This window comes from Amblyomma mixtum, chromosome 1 (genome assembly GCF_055824585.1).
Source record: "Amblyomma mixtum isolate Tamu chromosome 1, ASM5582458v1, whole genome shotgun sequence".
Lineage (NCBI taxonomy): Eukaryota > Metazoa > Arthropoda > Arachnida > Ixodida > Ixodidae > Amblyomma > Amblyomma mixtum.
In genome coordinates, this window is record NC_143012.1 from 304589093 (window position 1) to 304603517 (window position 14425).

General features: G+C 46.4%; 1 protein-coding gene across 4 annotated transcripts in view; it reads left to right on the plus strand.

Annotated features, from left to right (window-relative positions):
- hiw (MYC binding protein highwire) overlaps positions 1 to 14425 on the plus strand; it is a 131513-nt gene that overhangs the window by 18011 nt on the left and 99077 nt on the right. For all 4 annotated transcript variants that reach the window (XM_089566700.1, XM_089566701.1, XM_089566702.1 and 1 more), the window contains exons 12-17: positions 419 to 623; positions 1486 to 1653; positions 1734 to 1889; positions 4707 to 4983; positions 5700 to 5929; positions 9441 to 9647. In XM_089566700.1, coding sequence (XP_089422826.1) covers positions 419 to 623; positions 1486 to 1653; positions 1734 to 1889; positions 4707 to 4983; positions 5700 to 5929; positions 9441 to 9647 — 1243 coding nt within the window. The remainder of the gene's footprint in view (positions 1 to 418; positions 624 to 1485; positions 1654 to 1733; positions 1890 to 4706; positions 4984 to 5699; positions 5930 to 9440; positions 9648 to 14425) is intronic.

Genomic DNA, 14425 nt, shown 5'->3' on the forward strand with positions numbered 1-14425 from the left:
TTTGGATTTAGACACTGAGAATACCTAATTTTGTGCTCAATCACATCATAGGATGGGAACAGTTTAAGTACTGCATCTTAAAGTTCCATGGAATCATTGGTCCTTTTGTACTGAAAAATTGCTTTAATGTTACATTTCTTCTGTTTTGTTTTACTTAGCCATGCATTGAGAGCTGCTTTTGTGGGTTGTTTCCATTCTTTCACTTTCATGAGAAATAAGTCGTCAGTAATTGTTTCATTAACTGCTTGATAAACTCTGAGAGTAGTTGCATGCAGGAAACAAGCACGGGAATGCTGCAGTGGCAGTAAGTCTCTCTAAAACCTGCTCAAAACCTGGTGCTTCTTGAGATCTGTCTCCTGCCGCCTAACCATGGCACCAGTGTTCTAAGTCACTCCCTGACCGCTGCCCATCACTGCAGATCCTGTACACGGGCAAGGCCCAGAGTCTGGGCATCAAGCAGAGTGGCGCCCCGGCCGGCAAGTGGGCCGAGCTGCCCATCACCAAGTGCCCCAGGATAGGGGACTGCTCAGTCGGGCACGATGGTGCGCACGCGCTGCTGGTCTCCGAGAATGGGGCAGCCTTCTTCACGGGGCTGGCTCGGCGAGGGGAAGATGGAGATGCCGGTGAGCCTCACTCACCTCCTTTAGAGAGAGAAGAAAAGAGTGCATTCGTGATGACACGGGTCTGTGGGGGCTCCACCACTTGGAATTTGAACATCGAGTTTATTCAAACTGAAGCATTGTGAAACTGTCAGCACCAGCTGCACTGAAAAGGCTCCATTTAATTGGAACTCCGTAACTCTGTATAATTGCAACAAATTTCTAACCCCTTCAGGTTCGAAATTATTGAGAGTCTGCTGAGAGTCTTGCTTATTTTTGTCAGTTCTTTTGTGGCAAAGAAGTCTAAGATACTTGTTTGAACCTTTTCTTCCTCATTGAGCCACTGGGCAGACCTTTTTTGGACTTGCGTAAAACTGCACACTAACCGCGCTTTGCACCAGCACTGGTGCAGCACTGGTGCAGGACATTGGTGGTCCTAGGTCTAGCTGCTTTTCCAAGTTCGCATGCTTTCTTTTTGTGTCTTTATCAACTTCCACTAGCATTTTCAGTTATACTCTAAAAGGAAGGAGCTTCTGCGTCTGAAACTTGTAGTACATGCCGCACGCAGGCAGGCGAGTTTATTGGCAGACATGCAGTTTATGTTCCTGTTGCTCGCATGTATGCTGTGCTTTGTGCAAGTGACCAAATGGGGCCCAAATGATGGCGATGGCAAGGCCAGCAGCTGTGGAGCTGCTCTTTTCGTGGGCCAATGAGCTGCCAGCAAGTTTTGATGGGACTCCGTAACCTGCACTGACCAGAAAGAAGCCTATTTTGTTCGGTGCTTAGCCAGTTTCCTTCTGTGTATCTTTACCAATTGTGTTAAGACCTGGAATCTTTCTTTTATTCTACACACCTGGCCTACCAGCTTTTTCTTCTGTCCTTGCAGGAAAAGGCAGGCGTCAGCCAAAGCCAGTGAAGCCCAAGAAGATGTTCAAGATGGAGAGTCACAGTGTCATGGCGTCCGCCTGCAATAATGGCACCAGTGCCTTGGTCACACGCAGTGGGGAGCTGTATCTTTTTGGGAAGGACAGCAGTCATGCCGATCACAGCACAGGTATACTGGTTCTTCCTGCTTCATTACTTCGGTATGAAATGGTCATCTGAACTAATGACTGGCATCCAATGCCATGGCAGGTTTGGTGACGGACCTGAAGGGTGTGGCTGTCAGTCAGGTAGCCTTGGGGAAAGCTCATGTGGTAGCCCTGACCACCGAGGGCCGGGTCTACACTTTTGGCATCAACCATCGAGGCCAGTGTGGTCGCGAGTTCGCCTATCCGTCTAGCAAGGACGGTAAGTACGCATTTTATGGCACACTTTTATAGTCTGTACCCCGGGGAATGCAAGCTCCCAGAGCCGTTAAATTTGTTTGTTTTCCTCAATAGTGGGCAGTAGCATATGCAGTAGAAAGTAGAATGAGGCAGCATGGCTTTCTATTTTTGTTAGTTGCAGTGCTGAATTTTTTTTTCTTAGGCAGGCTAATTGGACAGTCAAGTTTGTATGATTAGTTTCACTATTTTACAAGCAGTTTAGGATGTTTAAGATACTATGAGGCCACTTTTGAAAAGCTTGTTTTTTCTATTGTAATTAAATGTTATTGATTTATTTTTTTTTATTTAAATTGTTCAAATTTTGTTTCATCAAAATGCCGATTAATTCCTGAAAGAACTTCAACAAAAATTAACACCCTTACAAACATACAGACAAAAGTTGCAACCTTCTGCGCAACTCGTGAAAGTGAAACAAATAGATTTCCAGCCAGTGTAAACCTGATATATTTGCATTAATACTGATGTTTTCTTGTTCACTTTTTAGTTCAGACTTATAGTAACTGCCCTCTGTGGTGGCTCAGTGGTTATGGTGCTCGGCTGCTGACTAAAAAGATGCAAGTTCAATCCCGGCCGCGGCGGTCGAGTTTCAATGGAGGCGAAATTCTAGAGGCCCGTGTACTGTGTGATGTCAGTGCACATTAAAGAACCCCAGGTGGTCGAAATATTTGGAGCTGTTCACTATAGCCTGAGTCGCTTTGGAGCGTTAAACTTCCATAAAACTAAAATACTTATAGTAACTGGTTCTTACCACCTGTGACTATTTTTGTTTGTATTTAATTACTGAAGCGCGCATAAAAGTGGCGCAACATGTATGGAACAGATTGGATGGTTATATTAGGATACCGGCGTTGAAGTTTGGTTTTTAAGATTGCTTGTATCATTTCACCATTGGTAACAGAGGTATGCTGGATGTTTTGAAGCACATTGGGATCCAACCTGTTCCCTACACACAGAAAGCTTGCCTGACAGGGGACCAGCAGTGTATCTGGAAATCTTTCTTTCAGTCCACTGATGCCGCAAAAAACACAGTAGAGAGTTTTAGTATAGCGTCACCCTATCGCTTTGGGTCATAGGGAAATAGTGGGATGCTACTGCGCATGCGCAGAACGCTATCGGCCCTTGGGTGTTTGGGTGAGCGGGCGACGCTAACGCTAAATCGGTGAAATAGCGTGCGCCCCTTGCGCCCCTAAGCCGCTTTACGTTGGGACAACATGGCGGCGCCCGCCGAAGCGGGCCCTCTCGCTTCATCACCGATTCGTCGTTGCCGCTGTTCTGTGGCTCACGCTCACGTCAAACTAAAGGTGCACGAGGCTTTCGCTTTGGCTGAAGTTGCCTGAACAACAATATTTTAGCGATAAAACACGCCTAATTTTCAGATTGCTCCCGTGTTTACAGAGCTGCTAGGCTTAGCGAGTACTCGTCGACTGACGTCAGAAAGCGCGGGAGGTTTTAACTACTGATCTCCACAAACAGGTTTGCAATTTTTTACCAGACCTTCACGCGCATGCGACCTGTATATATTTATATTTATCATGTATATATGTAAATATATTTATTTTCAGTGTACTCCTCCCCCTGTCCTTTCTACTATCCCCTCCCCTCTTTCTTTTCACTTCTACACACGATAGCAGATGCAGGGGTAGAAAAAATTCTTCTACCTTCCATATTCAATGCCAAAATATTAAAAAAACCATTACTACTACTACTCTTCCTGTGTGAATAGCCTTGGCTCGGATTGAACATGTCCGCATTATAAAAAAATATTTGCATAATTTTTCGCTTTTCCTAATTAGTAATTGGTAACTGAAACAGTTTGCGCGTCATTTTATTTACACAGTAAAAAAAGTGCAGCATATATATCAACTTATTTGTTCTGAAAGCTTCTCTTTCCCGCCGTCATGGCGCTGCCTTCAAGCAACGCAAAGCGACCATCCGCGACCCTATTCTATAGGCAGAAAACGTGAACCCGTTCCCCTAACACTAAGCACCTGCGAATAGGGTCACCCTATTCGCCACGACGCTATTCTAAAACTCTCTAATAAAAAAAATTAAGCAGCCACACGAGCAAAATCAAGGAAAAGCAAAACTAAGGAGGAGCTGTGATACAAATATGGTTGATTTTAACCGTCCTGAACATTGGTTTATGGCGTTTGCAGTTATATTCCAAATCTTCTTCTGACAGCTTTAAGGTGGTTCTGACAGTGAAGTGAATGCAGGTCGTGTGAGGTCATTTCTTTGAAATGAAAGGGGTCTCGTGTGTTCGCTTTCACTTACTAAACTCGCAAATCAAGTGCAACTCCTAGCTGCCAAAATTAACAGTGCAGTTTGTGCAGCTTGGGCTCTTGTCTTCTATTTATGTGGCCATGCACACTGAAAATTGGTTTTGAGGGAAGAAAATGGCACAGTAACCCCCTCACTTCTCAGTGGACACCTCAACCATGGCAGAATAACACCTCACCTCTGGGTGGACACCTCAACCATGGCACAGTAACTGCCTCACTTCTCGGTGGACACCTCAACCACAGGATGAGGGAAGGAATGAAGAAGGGAGAAAAAAGGGCTGTAGTGGAGGGTTCCAGAATAATTTCAAGCATGTGGTGGTCTTTAACATGCTCTGATGTCGCACAGCACAGGGGCACCTTCTGATGCCATTCTGTCCTTGGTACTAATGGTTGAGTGGGTGCAGGTTTTGTGCTGAGCCAATTCTGCGGCCAGGCTTTGCTGGCAGAAGTTGGCGGTTGTGCAGCCGACTGAAGAGACCTTCTGGTGTTTTCGCTAGGTCCTGTGCACCCCATGGCTCTGGTTGTGGCCGGGTCAGCCAACCTGGCACACGCGTCGGGCTCGCGAAGTGCCGGCAAGGCTGGCCACCACGCCGGAGTCGCGGGGGGAGAGGAGGAAGACGAGGAGCTGGAGTCTGAGGAGCAGGAGATCATGTGCCCACCCGGCAGGCACCGCTGGAAGTACGATCACTGCATGGTATGCACCGTCTGCGGAGAGTGCACGGGCTACGGACCTAGCTGCATCGCCAGTGGGCGGCCCGACCGCAACCCGGGCATGTGAGTGGCCCCTTTTCATCGGTAGGGCATGAACATTTATTGCGAGGCATCATCTTTTACGCTCAGATTCCGTACCAGCATGACAGGTTAAGCATCAGCATTACTGCATTCCACTTGATTGCCGAGTGCTCACCAGTCACTCTGGTTACGCTTTTGCTCTACTATACAAGGCGCCTCATTCCGTGTGTTTTTTCTTTTATTTCTATATTTGCCCATGCTTACACATGAGCATATCTGTTATTTCTTATGCAACCCCCCCCCCCCCTCCCCTATGTAATGCCCTGCCACTTTGGATATGTAAATAAATGAAATAAAGATTTGTGCTCAAAGTTATTCATGCTGGTTCACAAGCCTGCTTTGGCTAACGCTTTTCTTCCGCATGTCTCAGTTGCTTCCAGTAATTGTGCGCAGTGTGTTGGCACTAAATGAGATCAAATCTGCTGCAAGAAGTTACTTCACAAAATCGTGAAAAAAAAAAAAAATACAAGGCTTGAAGCTTTGATTGTAGGCAGAAAGAAAAAAATGTTGCATTGCGGGTTCTGTTAAATTGAGACACATTATAACCAATGTTCAGCTCATCCCTGTCTGTGTGGTGGTCAGAGTGACCAGCTTCCATAAAAACTGCAGCTACACTTCAACCAAGCAGTGTTTCAGTCTACAATTCCATGGTTGGTGGTGGGATGAATCCTGATGTTGGTGGTTCTTCCCCTGTTCAGGCTTTGTGGTTGCGGTTTGGGAGACTCTGGCTGTGAAGAGTGTGGCTGCTGCCGTACGTGTGCCTGCGAGGAAGATTATGATGCGGAGCTGGCCGCTTGGAACCGAGTGGCTGCACCAGCTGCCGATGGTGTCGCTGCAGTTGGAGCAGCTGGCGGCGGTGGTGGTGGTGGTGGACCCCTGCTTGACAACAAGCAGGCCAAAGTGATCATCTTTGACATGCGATACGGAGGTGCGTTCTCTTTCTTGGTATCACATTTTTCGCCCCTCATAGTAGTAGAGAAGGCATGTGGCATTTCTGGTACCCTCAAGTAATTGCATGAATATGTACTCCTCTCGACTAGTGCTAACCCTTTCATTGCTGTGCCGCTGGGGTGGCTCAGTAGCTATGGTGCTCGGCTGCTGTCCCGAAAGACGCGGGTTTGATCCCGGCCGCGGCGGCTGAATTTCTTTGGAGGAGAAATTCTAGAGGCCCGTGTGCTGTGCGTTTTCAGTGCACGTTAAAGAACCCCAGGTGGTCGAAATTTCCGGAGCCCTCCACTACGGCGTCTCTCATAGCCTCAGTCGCTTTGGGACGTTAAACCTCATAAACCAACCAACCAACCTTTCATTGCTCTCAACTATCCATACTTACTGTGCCAAGTAGCACCTTCATAGATGGTTCCAGATGTTCCATTTTGTGGATTTTTAGTCTCATTTTGTAAACCGCGATGGGAGTAGTACAAAAAAACATGGCTGCTTGCCTGCTGCGGATGAATGGAAGTGCGCAAAAATCGAGTTTCCCACTTTTTGCTTGTTGCAGTGCAGTGCTCTGTTTAGAAGCTGAGAGTTGCATTGTTTCGAGTAAAGACACCTAAGGTGGTGACTCTGCATACTTGAGCAGTTCTTTCGAAAGTTACCTGTAGGTGGTCCCACATTATAGGTCTTGCTTTCTCTCAATCCGAGGATGAAAAAAAATCAAAAGTTGATGTTGACAGTGATCGTGCAGTGGTTTGAACTTTTTTTTTTGTAATTTTAAGAGCATAAACAAACATTCACTAGTTTGAAGTGCAGCCTTATTAACTTTGCTGTACCGTTTTGTTCACCGAGCTATCAGTAATTTGGCGAAAGAATTCTCTTTAATCTAGTCAAAGAAAAATTTTCTGTAATGACAGCCAAATTTTACTGATTTTTTTTGTAGTAATAAAGGAGTTAGAACTTTATTTTTAGGGAGCAATCTTCTAGGATTTGTGGATTCACATTAGAGATGACTTCTAAATTCACTGTAGCCAAAATTGGTACTTGCAGTTAGGAGGAGCAAATGCTGTGGGCGAAGTTATGTTCAGTACTCATTCTTAGTGCCCCTAATTTTATGTGGTAGAAAGTTCTAAATACAGCAAGTTAAAAAAAAATCCACAGTATTAGAAGTGAATCATGACACAAATTAATATAAAATTGAAGTTTTGAAATATGCATTGCATATCCCAAATACAGTCAACAACCAATTTTTTGGTTGTTGAAAACATCACAAACGAAAACATCACAAAAATCAAATTTCACCTTCACTCTGAATCAGCTTCTAATGGCCAGTATGGTGTCGGAAAAGGTCAGCAGTTTTGTACATATTCTGATGCTTCCCATTACTGTAAACGTCAACATGTGTTGTGTACCTAGATGAAAAGCGGTGACTTCTTTTGTGAGCTTGGTGTCCGATGGCTGTACTGCATCGGCATGTCGTGGACAAATGCGTGGGCTAGGGCAAAGTCCAGGCGTGAAAGTGAGTCCTCCGCTGAGGGAACTGAGCTGCCGCCACCATATTGAGGGCATGAAACAAAAAGGCGAAGGTGGTGATGGAGAAAAAAAAAGAACCAACAAACGGCTGAAATACCGTAAAAACCCGCGTATAATACGAACCCGAATATAATACGAGGCTAAGTTTTAGAGACGCGAAATGGGAAAAAAAAAGTTTCACCCGCGTATAATACGAGTAACACAAGCTCATAGAAGACATTTATTCAAATCGCATCGCGCACTTCACTTCAATTACTTTCTTCTTCAGTAGCGCTTTCTTCGGACATTTCTTTGTCCGACAAATCATCCCAAATGTACTCATCTTCCGTGCCATCGAGGGCGTTCGAGATGCCGCACTTCTTAAGCCCGCTTCAGCCCCCCGGTTGGCGTCACTGCAGGCTCACCTAAGCGCATCCACTCTGCGTAGCACCGCTTGACTGCGTCCTTGAACGGTTTGTTTACACAACCATCAAGCGGCCATGAAAGCTTCGTCGCGTTCAGCTGCACGCGAAAAGGGCTTCTTTCTGTTGTGGCCAACCACGAATGCTTCTTTCGACGACACCAAACTGCCTCCCGGCCGCATCGTTGCCGATGTTCTCCGCAGCTAAAATCGCTTGAAAGTAGCCGAGTACTGTTTTCGAGACCGTGACATCATGCTCCCTAAAACAATATCCACTTCACGAAGCGTGCCTTACATGCGAGCACGTGCATTGTCAACAGGCACACGGCACACCGCGACCCCCCGGTGCACCCAACGGATCAACAAAGAAACGACGTCGTGACGTCGTTTGTCGAGAGTAACGAAGCCAAGCCGTAGCCACGCGCCAATAGCAAAGCCAAGCCGTAATCACGCCACAAAAACGAAACCAAAACTTCGAGCAACTTCGAAAATTTTTGTTCGAATCCGCAAATAGTACGAGGCGGAAATTTAGGACGCTAATTATGGGAAAAAAACCTCGTATTATACGCGGGTTTTTACGGTAAGTGCTCCGTTGGCATTGGCCTTCGTAATTATGTCTAGCTTAGACTAGGGAAAAAAAAAAATTCTCGAAACCGGCAATATATATGTTGTATGCACTCTGCTGTGGCTTCCATATAATGAAAGGCGTTTTTCCTGTCATCAAAACAGAAGTTGTGATGGTGTTGTGATAGAACAGTAGAAGGCTGCAGTGCGTTTTGTCGCATTTAGGAGGTCCTCGCTTTTTTGAAAAGACTGTCATTTTCTTCCGCTCGCCATCTCCGTGAAGCCATACACCTCTCATGCGCTTCGCTGCTGTACCTTTGCATATTCGAGACCAAAGAACTCGACACAGATGAGTTTCATGAACTGCGACTGTACTAGTATTCAAGTTTCAGAAGTAGACAACGTTGGAGAACACTACCAGCTTGCAACCGCACGTGTGTGATGCACAAACCACAGAGAATATCAGCCCCACCATTGAGGAGGTTCCCCTTAGCTTGAATTACACTTCAGTTGATTGAGTTTTCGACCCCCCCCTTGAAGCCTGAATTAACAAGGTTCCACTACACACATCCAAATCAAGCAGTTGCTTGCAATGCATCCGAAATTTCAGCCACTCTTTTACATTGGCTCTTAGGGGACATGTAGCGGTGCCGCGAAAAAGTCCAAAAAATCAGGAATCTGAATTTTCAGTCGTTGATTGTATACTATGAGGGAGAAAAGTCTCTTGGGCCCCTAAGGGTGAACTGATGCCAGAAATTACAGAGGGCACTGAAGACTGCTTACGTGATTTGAATGCGAAAGCATTGTCTCATCAATAGCTCTGTTGCGAGGTTTATCAAAGATTCCTTCCGTTCTGATCACACATCTACTCGTTAGCAAACAGTCGTAAGGAAACGCATACACTAGGCTCACCTTTATTCAGCAATGTTTCTGATATCCCCAAATTAAACCTTGCATTATGTATATGGGGCTCCATATTATACGTGGGTTTTTGTGGTACCCTGTGCAGGACGGGTGGGTGCCAGGCTGGAAGACAAGCTACGGCGAAGCATAGAGGAGTACCGCTTCCACTACCGACGGAAACAGGGCGGCCACTCTCTGAAGGCGGCCAAGGGTTCAGCTGCTGGCAACTCCCTGAACCCCTTTCGGTGTGCGGGCGGTTCGCTGGTCGACGGGGCAGATGCTCAAGACAGGGCTGCCGGAGGGCTGCCGATAGGTAAGTCACCACCCTACGTGAAACATTGTGTTGCATTTGTATCGGGCTCTTTGGAGGAGAGGGATGTATGAGGTGAAGAAAAAAAAAACTGCACTCCAAGTCCTATGTGTTTCGGGCAAATGTGTCTTTAGTAGTGCATTGAGTTTTTCCCCACGTTGGTTTGTCGTTATCTCTGCTTGTATAATGTTGTTGGTCAGTTACGCCTTTCTGGTTAGTCAGTTTGGTTTTGGATTCAACTGGCAGCCTTGTCGCAATCTCACATTTGACCCTTGGACAAGGTTAAGTTAAATTTTACATTGCTCGCAAACTTTTGTGAACGCTACGTAAATTTTCTTTGTAGCCATGTTGCTGCACTTAGGCAGGAGTTCATTTTTATAATTTTCTCTATGTAAGATGGGATATGAGCATAATGACATGGAATGTGCAGTGGCCTTCTGTGCGCTCTGTAAGGTAGATGGTGAACTGCCTTATTTTACAAAGGCAAATTGCAATCATAGCTGCTTATGTAGAGTGGAACTAAATAGCATGGGCAGACTTGTGCAAATATCCGATACTTTCTTATATTTAGATAAACATAAAACTATTGATATTCAGTTCGTTTCGAATGTTTGGTATTCGAAATCTCAAGGTGTTCTAGGTTAATAGCGTCTCTTGAACGCTATCTTCATGCGGTCCCAGTTTGACGTTCTTCCTACGGGACGGCGGCAGCACTGCGTGTCAGAGGTGATGAAACTGCGCAACTTGCCATATTTACTCGAATGTAAAGCGAGTTTTTTTTTTTACTGAAAATGGAACCGAAAAGGCATCTCTTGCATTCTAATCGAATATTACACAGAGGCAAAGATCGCTTATACCATATTGCCACGTATCATTGTAGTGTTTGTTCGTTCACGCTCAAAGCTGCAGGAAAGGGCTGTTATCATTTTTGTTCGTGACGCGAGAAGCGACCAGTCTAATCTCGATTGATCGCAGCCATGAAAGGCTGCATCTAGGTTTTTCCAGATTACTGTAGATGATCTTGTCCTGCTATCTGGAAGTTTCCTTGCCGGCTTTAAATTGAGCGATGCCGCGAGCAGCGGACATTTCGTAGATCGACGACCGACGAGCACGTTTGTTGCTTACGCCGCCACCGAGTGATTCAGTTATTTTGAGGGCGCAAGTCAGCCCAAATAAAGCGCTTCGTTTACAAGACTTGTTGGTGTCTTCAAAGCTTGAGGAGAAGACAACAACAAGTCTTGTAAACGAAGCTCTTTATTTGGGCTGACTTGCGCCCTCAAAATAACTGAATCACTCGGTGGCGGCGTAAGCAACAAACGTGCTCGTCGGTCGTCGATCTACGAAATGTCCGCTGCTCGCGGCATCGCTCAATTTAAAGCCGGCAAGGAAACTTCCAGATAGCAGGACAAGATCATCTACAGTAATCTGGAAAAACCTAGATGCAGCCTTTCATGGCTGCGATCAATCGAGATTAGACTGGTCGCTTCTCGCGTCACGAACAAAAATGATAACAGCCCTTTCCTGCAGCTTTGAGCGTGAACGAACAAACACTACAATGATACGTGGCATTACCCCCCTTCCAAAGAAGCATCGTCTCGATGCTTTATAATGTAATTAAACACGGAGAATGCTTCGAGAACTTAGAGTCCTTTAGCGTTCCTAATAAGGTGTAAGGGCAGCGGTAAAAGCTTCAAGTCTGGCCGTGTCGTCGTCGTTTTTGTCGTCGTATTTGTCGTCGTCGTCGTAGGGGTCGTCGTCATCGTAGGGGTCGTCGTCGTCGTAGGGGTCGTCGTCGTCGTAGGGGTCGTCGTCGTCGTAGGGGTCGTCGTTGTCGTAGGGGTCGTCGTTGTCGTAGGGTTCGTTGACGTCGTAGGGGGCATGTTCTTCTGTTTTCGTCGATGGAGGATCTTAGTTCTTGCGCTCAGAAGCAACCTCACCTCCAGAGGCTGCTTTATTCAGTTTAACCTTCGGGGTCTGGGGAAGCGTCCACGCACTGCGTAGCCTCGGCTAGGAGATACTTAGCGCGGTGACGACGGCGACGGAGAACGCGATAGGCGGCTCGGCGATGAGTATCCTTCCCGACGCAAAAAATCCTCGATTCTGGCTGGTCGCTGGCCGGGTCGGGGTCGTGGGGCGTCGTAACGGAACCCTCGGATGCCCATTCTCCTGTATGGGCAGTACCGGAGAATGTGACCGGCTTCTCCGCAGTGGAAACATTGTGGGCGGCGCTGGTCGGGTGTTCTCCACTCGGCGCATTTCCTCGGCCGTGTACGACGCTCGTAGGACGGGCGAGTTGGGGCGAGAGGGCGACGCTCCAGCGCAGCTGGCTAAGGGCGATAGGGGCTTGGGTCCCGTCGTCGAGGTACAGGACGGCGCACTGCTGCGGCGTAAGTCATGGCTGGAGGCTCCAGTGGCTGCGTGGTAGACTGGAGTCAGGTCTTCCGGCGAATAACTCAAAAAGCTGGCGTCACGACTTGCAGGGGTTGTCCGGTACCCGGAAGGCTACCCCGCACCTCCACCAGATGTCACGTTATAGTGACGGCCGTCCAGCGGTCAGGAAGACACCAACAAGTCTTGTAAATGAAGCTCTTTATTTGGGCTGACTTGCGCCCTCAAAATAACTGAATCACTCGGTGGCGGCGTAAGCAACAAACGTGCTCGTCGGTCGTCGATCTACGAAATGTCCGCTGCTCGCGGCATCGCTCAATTTAAAGCCGGCAAGGAAACTTCCAGATAGCAGGACAAGATCATCTACAGTAATCTGGAAAAACCTAGATGCAGCCTTTCATGGCTGCGATCAATCGAGATTAGACTGGTCGCTTCTCGCGTCACGAACAAAAATGATAACAGCCCTTTCCTGCAGCTTTGAGCGTGAACGAACAAACACTACAATGATACGTGGCAATATTTACTTGCATGTTGGTTGACGCTTCGTTGTCCACCCCTAACTTTGGCAAAGGAAAAAGGACGAAAGAAAAAACAAGCAGTTGGAATATTATGTAGGCTCACTAACAGGAGCTCCGAGCTGCAAACATTCAGCTAAGGCGACTGGCACAGTGCATCACCTATCAAAGCTGAAGCAGAACATTGACGAAAGTACTAGTCACCAGAGACAGTGCACTTGCGCACACCAAGCACAAATTTGAAACTTTGTCCGGAGGCCAGCACGATGGAACACGTGGTACAGTCCTCATTTCGTTCTGCTAAAGTTCAGTAGACACCTTCAGCATCTGCTGTCCCGTCGATGTTGCTTGTTAATGGCAGATATCCATCGTAGGTGCACATAATTTCTATTGCACATGAAAAGCGCTCTCGCTGCGTTCATCGATATCGGTGCCTTAAACAGTTTTTGCCGACATTGAACTCACATGCTGTCTCTCAATTTTCAACGCCTCCTCGCAATAAGAAGAGGAGTTGTTTAAGTGCTTCCGAGAACTGTCGATGACTTTTGAAAGGCATTACTTGCCGCATGGTTGAGAAAATTGGAAAGGTTTCATTTTCATGACAAGCCATCTGCGTATCAGCCTTAGTGGAGAATCTTTTAGCGCTGCTTTCATGAAAAAGAAGAGGCATGTGAAACACCTGCTAGGTAATGGTGGTAGCAACTGCCATGCTATGTTAAAGCTCAAAGGTGGCTGCTCCTCCTTGTGGAGTCGAGCCACAGGAAAGCCTTTTTAGAGGTACTTTTGTTCATAAACTTCTACTGAACATTTAGTGCAGTTAATTTCTCACATTACATTCGCATAATTATCTTTTTTTTTTCTGTTTTGCACCCTCAGTTGTGACCTTCGTGCTGCATTCATATGCTTTTTTTCCCCCATATTTTGTGCCTGCAAAGTCGCCGCATGCATTACAATCGCAGTCACATTCCATTTGGGTAAATACGATACATGCCTTCCATTTGCATGTGGTCCGGTTGACTAAGCGACAAATGGCTGACTAAGCGGCGGTCTGATGGTTTTTGATTCCGGTGTGATGCACCCTTTGGATGTTACCAGAAGAACTAAAAGTTTGCTCTTGTGCTGCCTACTACCCGCACAGGAAAACGACCGCCATCGCAAGCAAGCCGATGGCATGCAGTTTGATTTTTTGTTAATTGAACTCATTTGTGTGTGAATTGATTTCTTGACATGTGTTGCTTCATGAATCATTACGGGAACTGGCGCTTGATTTCTTTTTTGACATGTGTTGCTCCATGAATCATTTTAGGGAAACTGGCACTGGCACGAGGTGCTTATTACCAGCGGTTCGGCCAGACCTACTCAAACCACAAATAGGTTGGCTCTGTGTGCAGGTTGACTCTTTAAATTTCTGATGACCATTTTTGCAAATGGTGGGCGTTGGTTCAATGAGCACGACATAGCTTCGGTGAACTTTTTCTTTCTATTTCATGTAATGACCTCGTGTGCCAAAAGTATTCGGGATATTTGCTTCGAAACTATTCGACTAAATTTACTTTTTGCCTTGTATTGGCTTAAAAACAAAAAAAAAAACACTATTCGCACAAGTCTATATTCCTATTCATACATAGTTAGTGACGCTGCCAAAGCTAGAGCGCCTCTTTGCATTAACTCTGTCTATGCCCAAAAAGTAGTTCTTCATATGACCAAAGTGCAGACAGTCATCTTTCATTATGACAAAGTGCAAGTACTGCAACTGGCAACATCCTGCACTTTGTTTACCTCTTGTCACGTTTTCGTCCTGTCCTGTCTTCACTGAGACCTGAAGAAGAACCAAGAGTACCATGTGGCGGTGTGGTACATGGCTGTCACACTTACCGT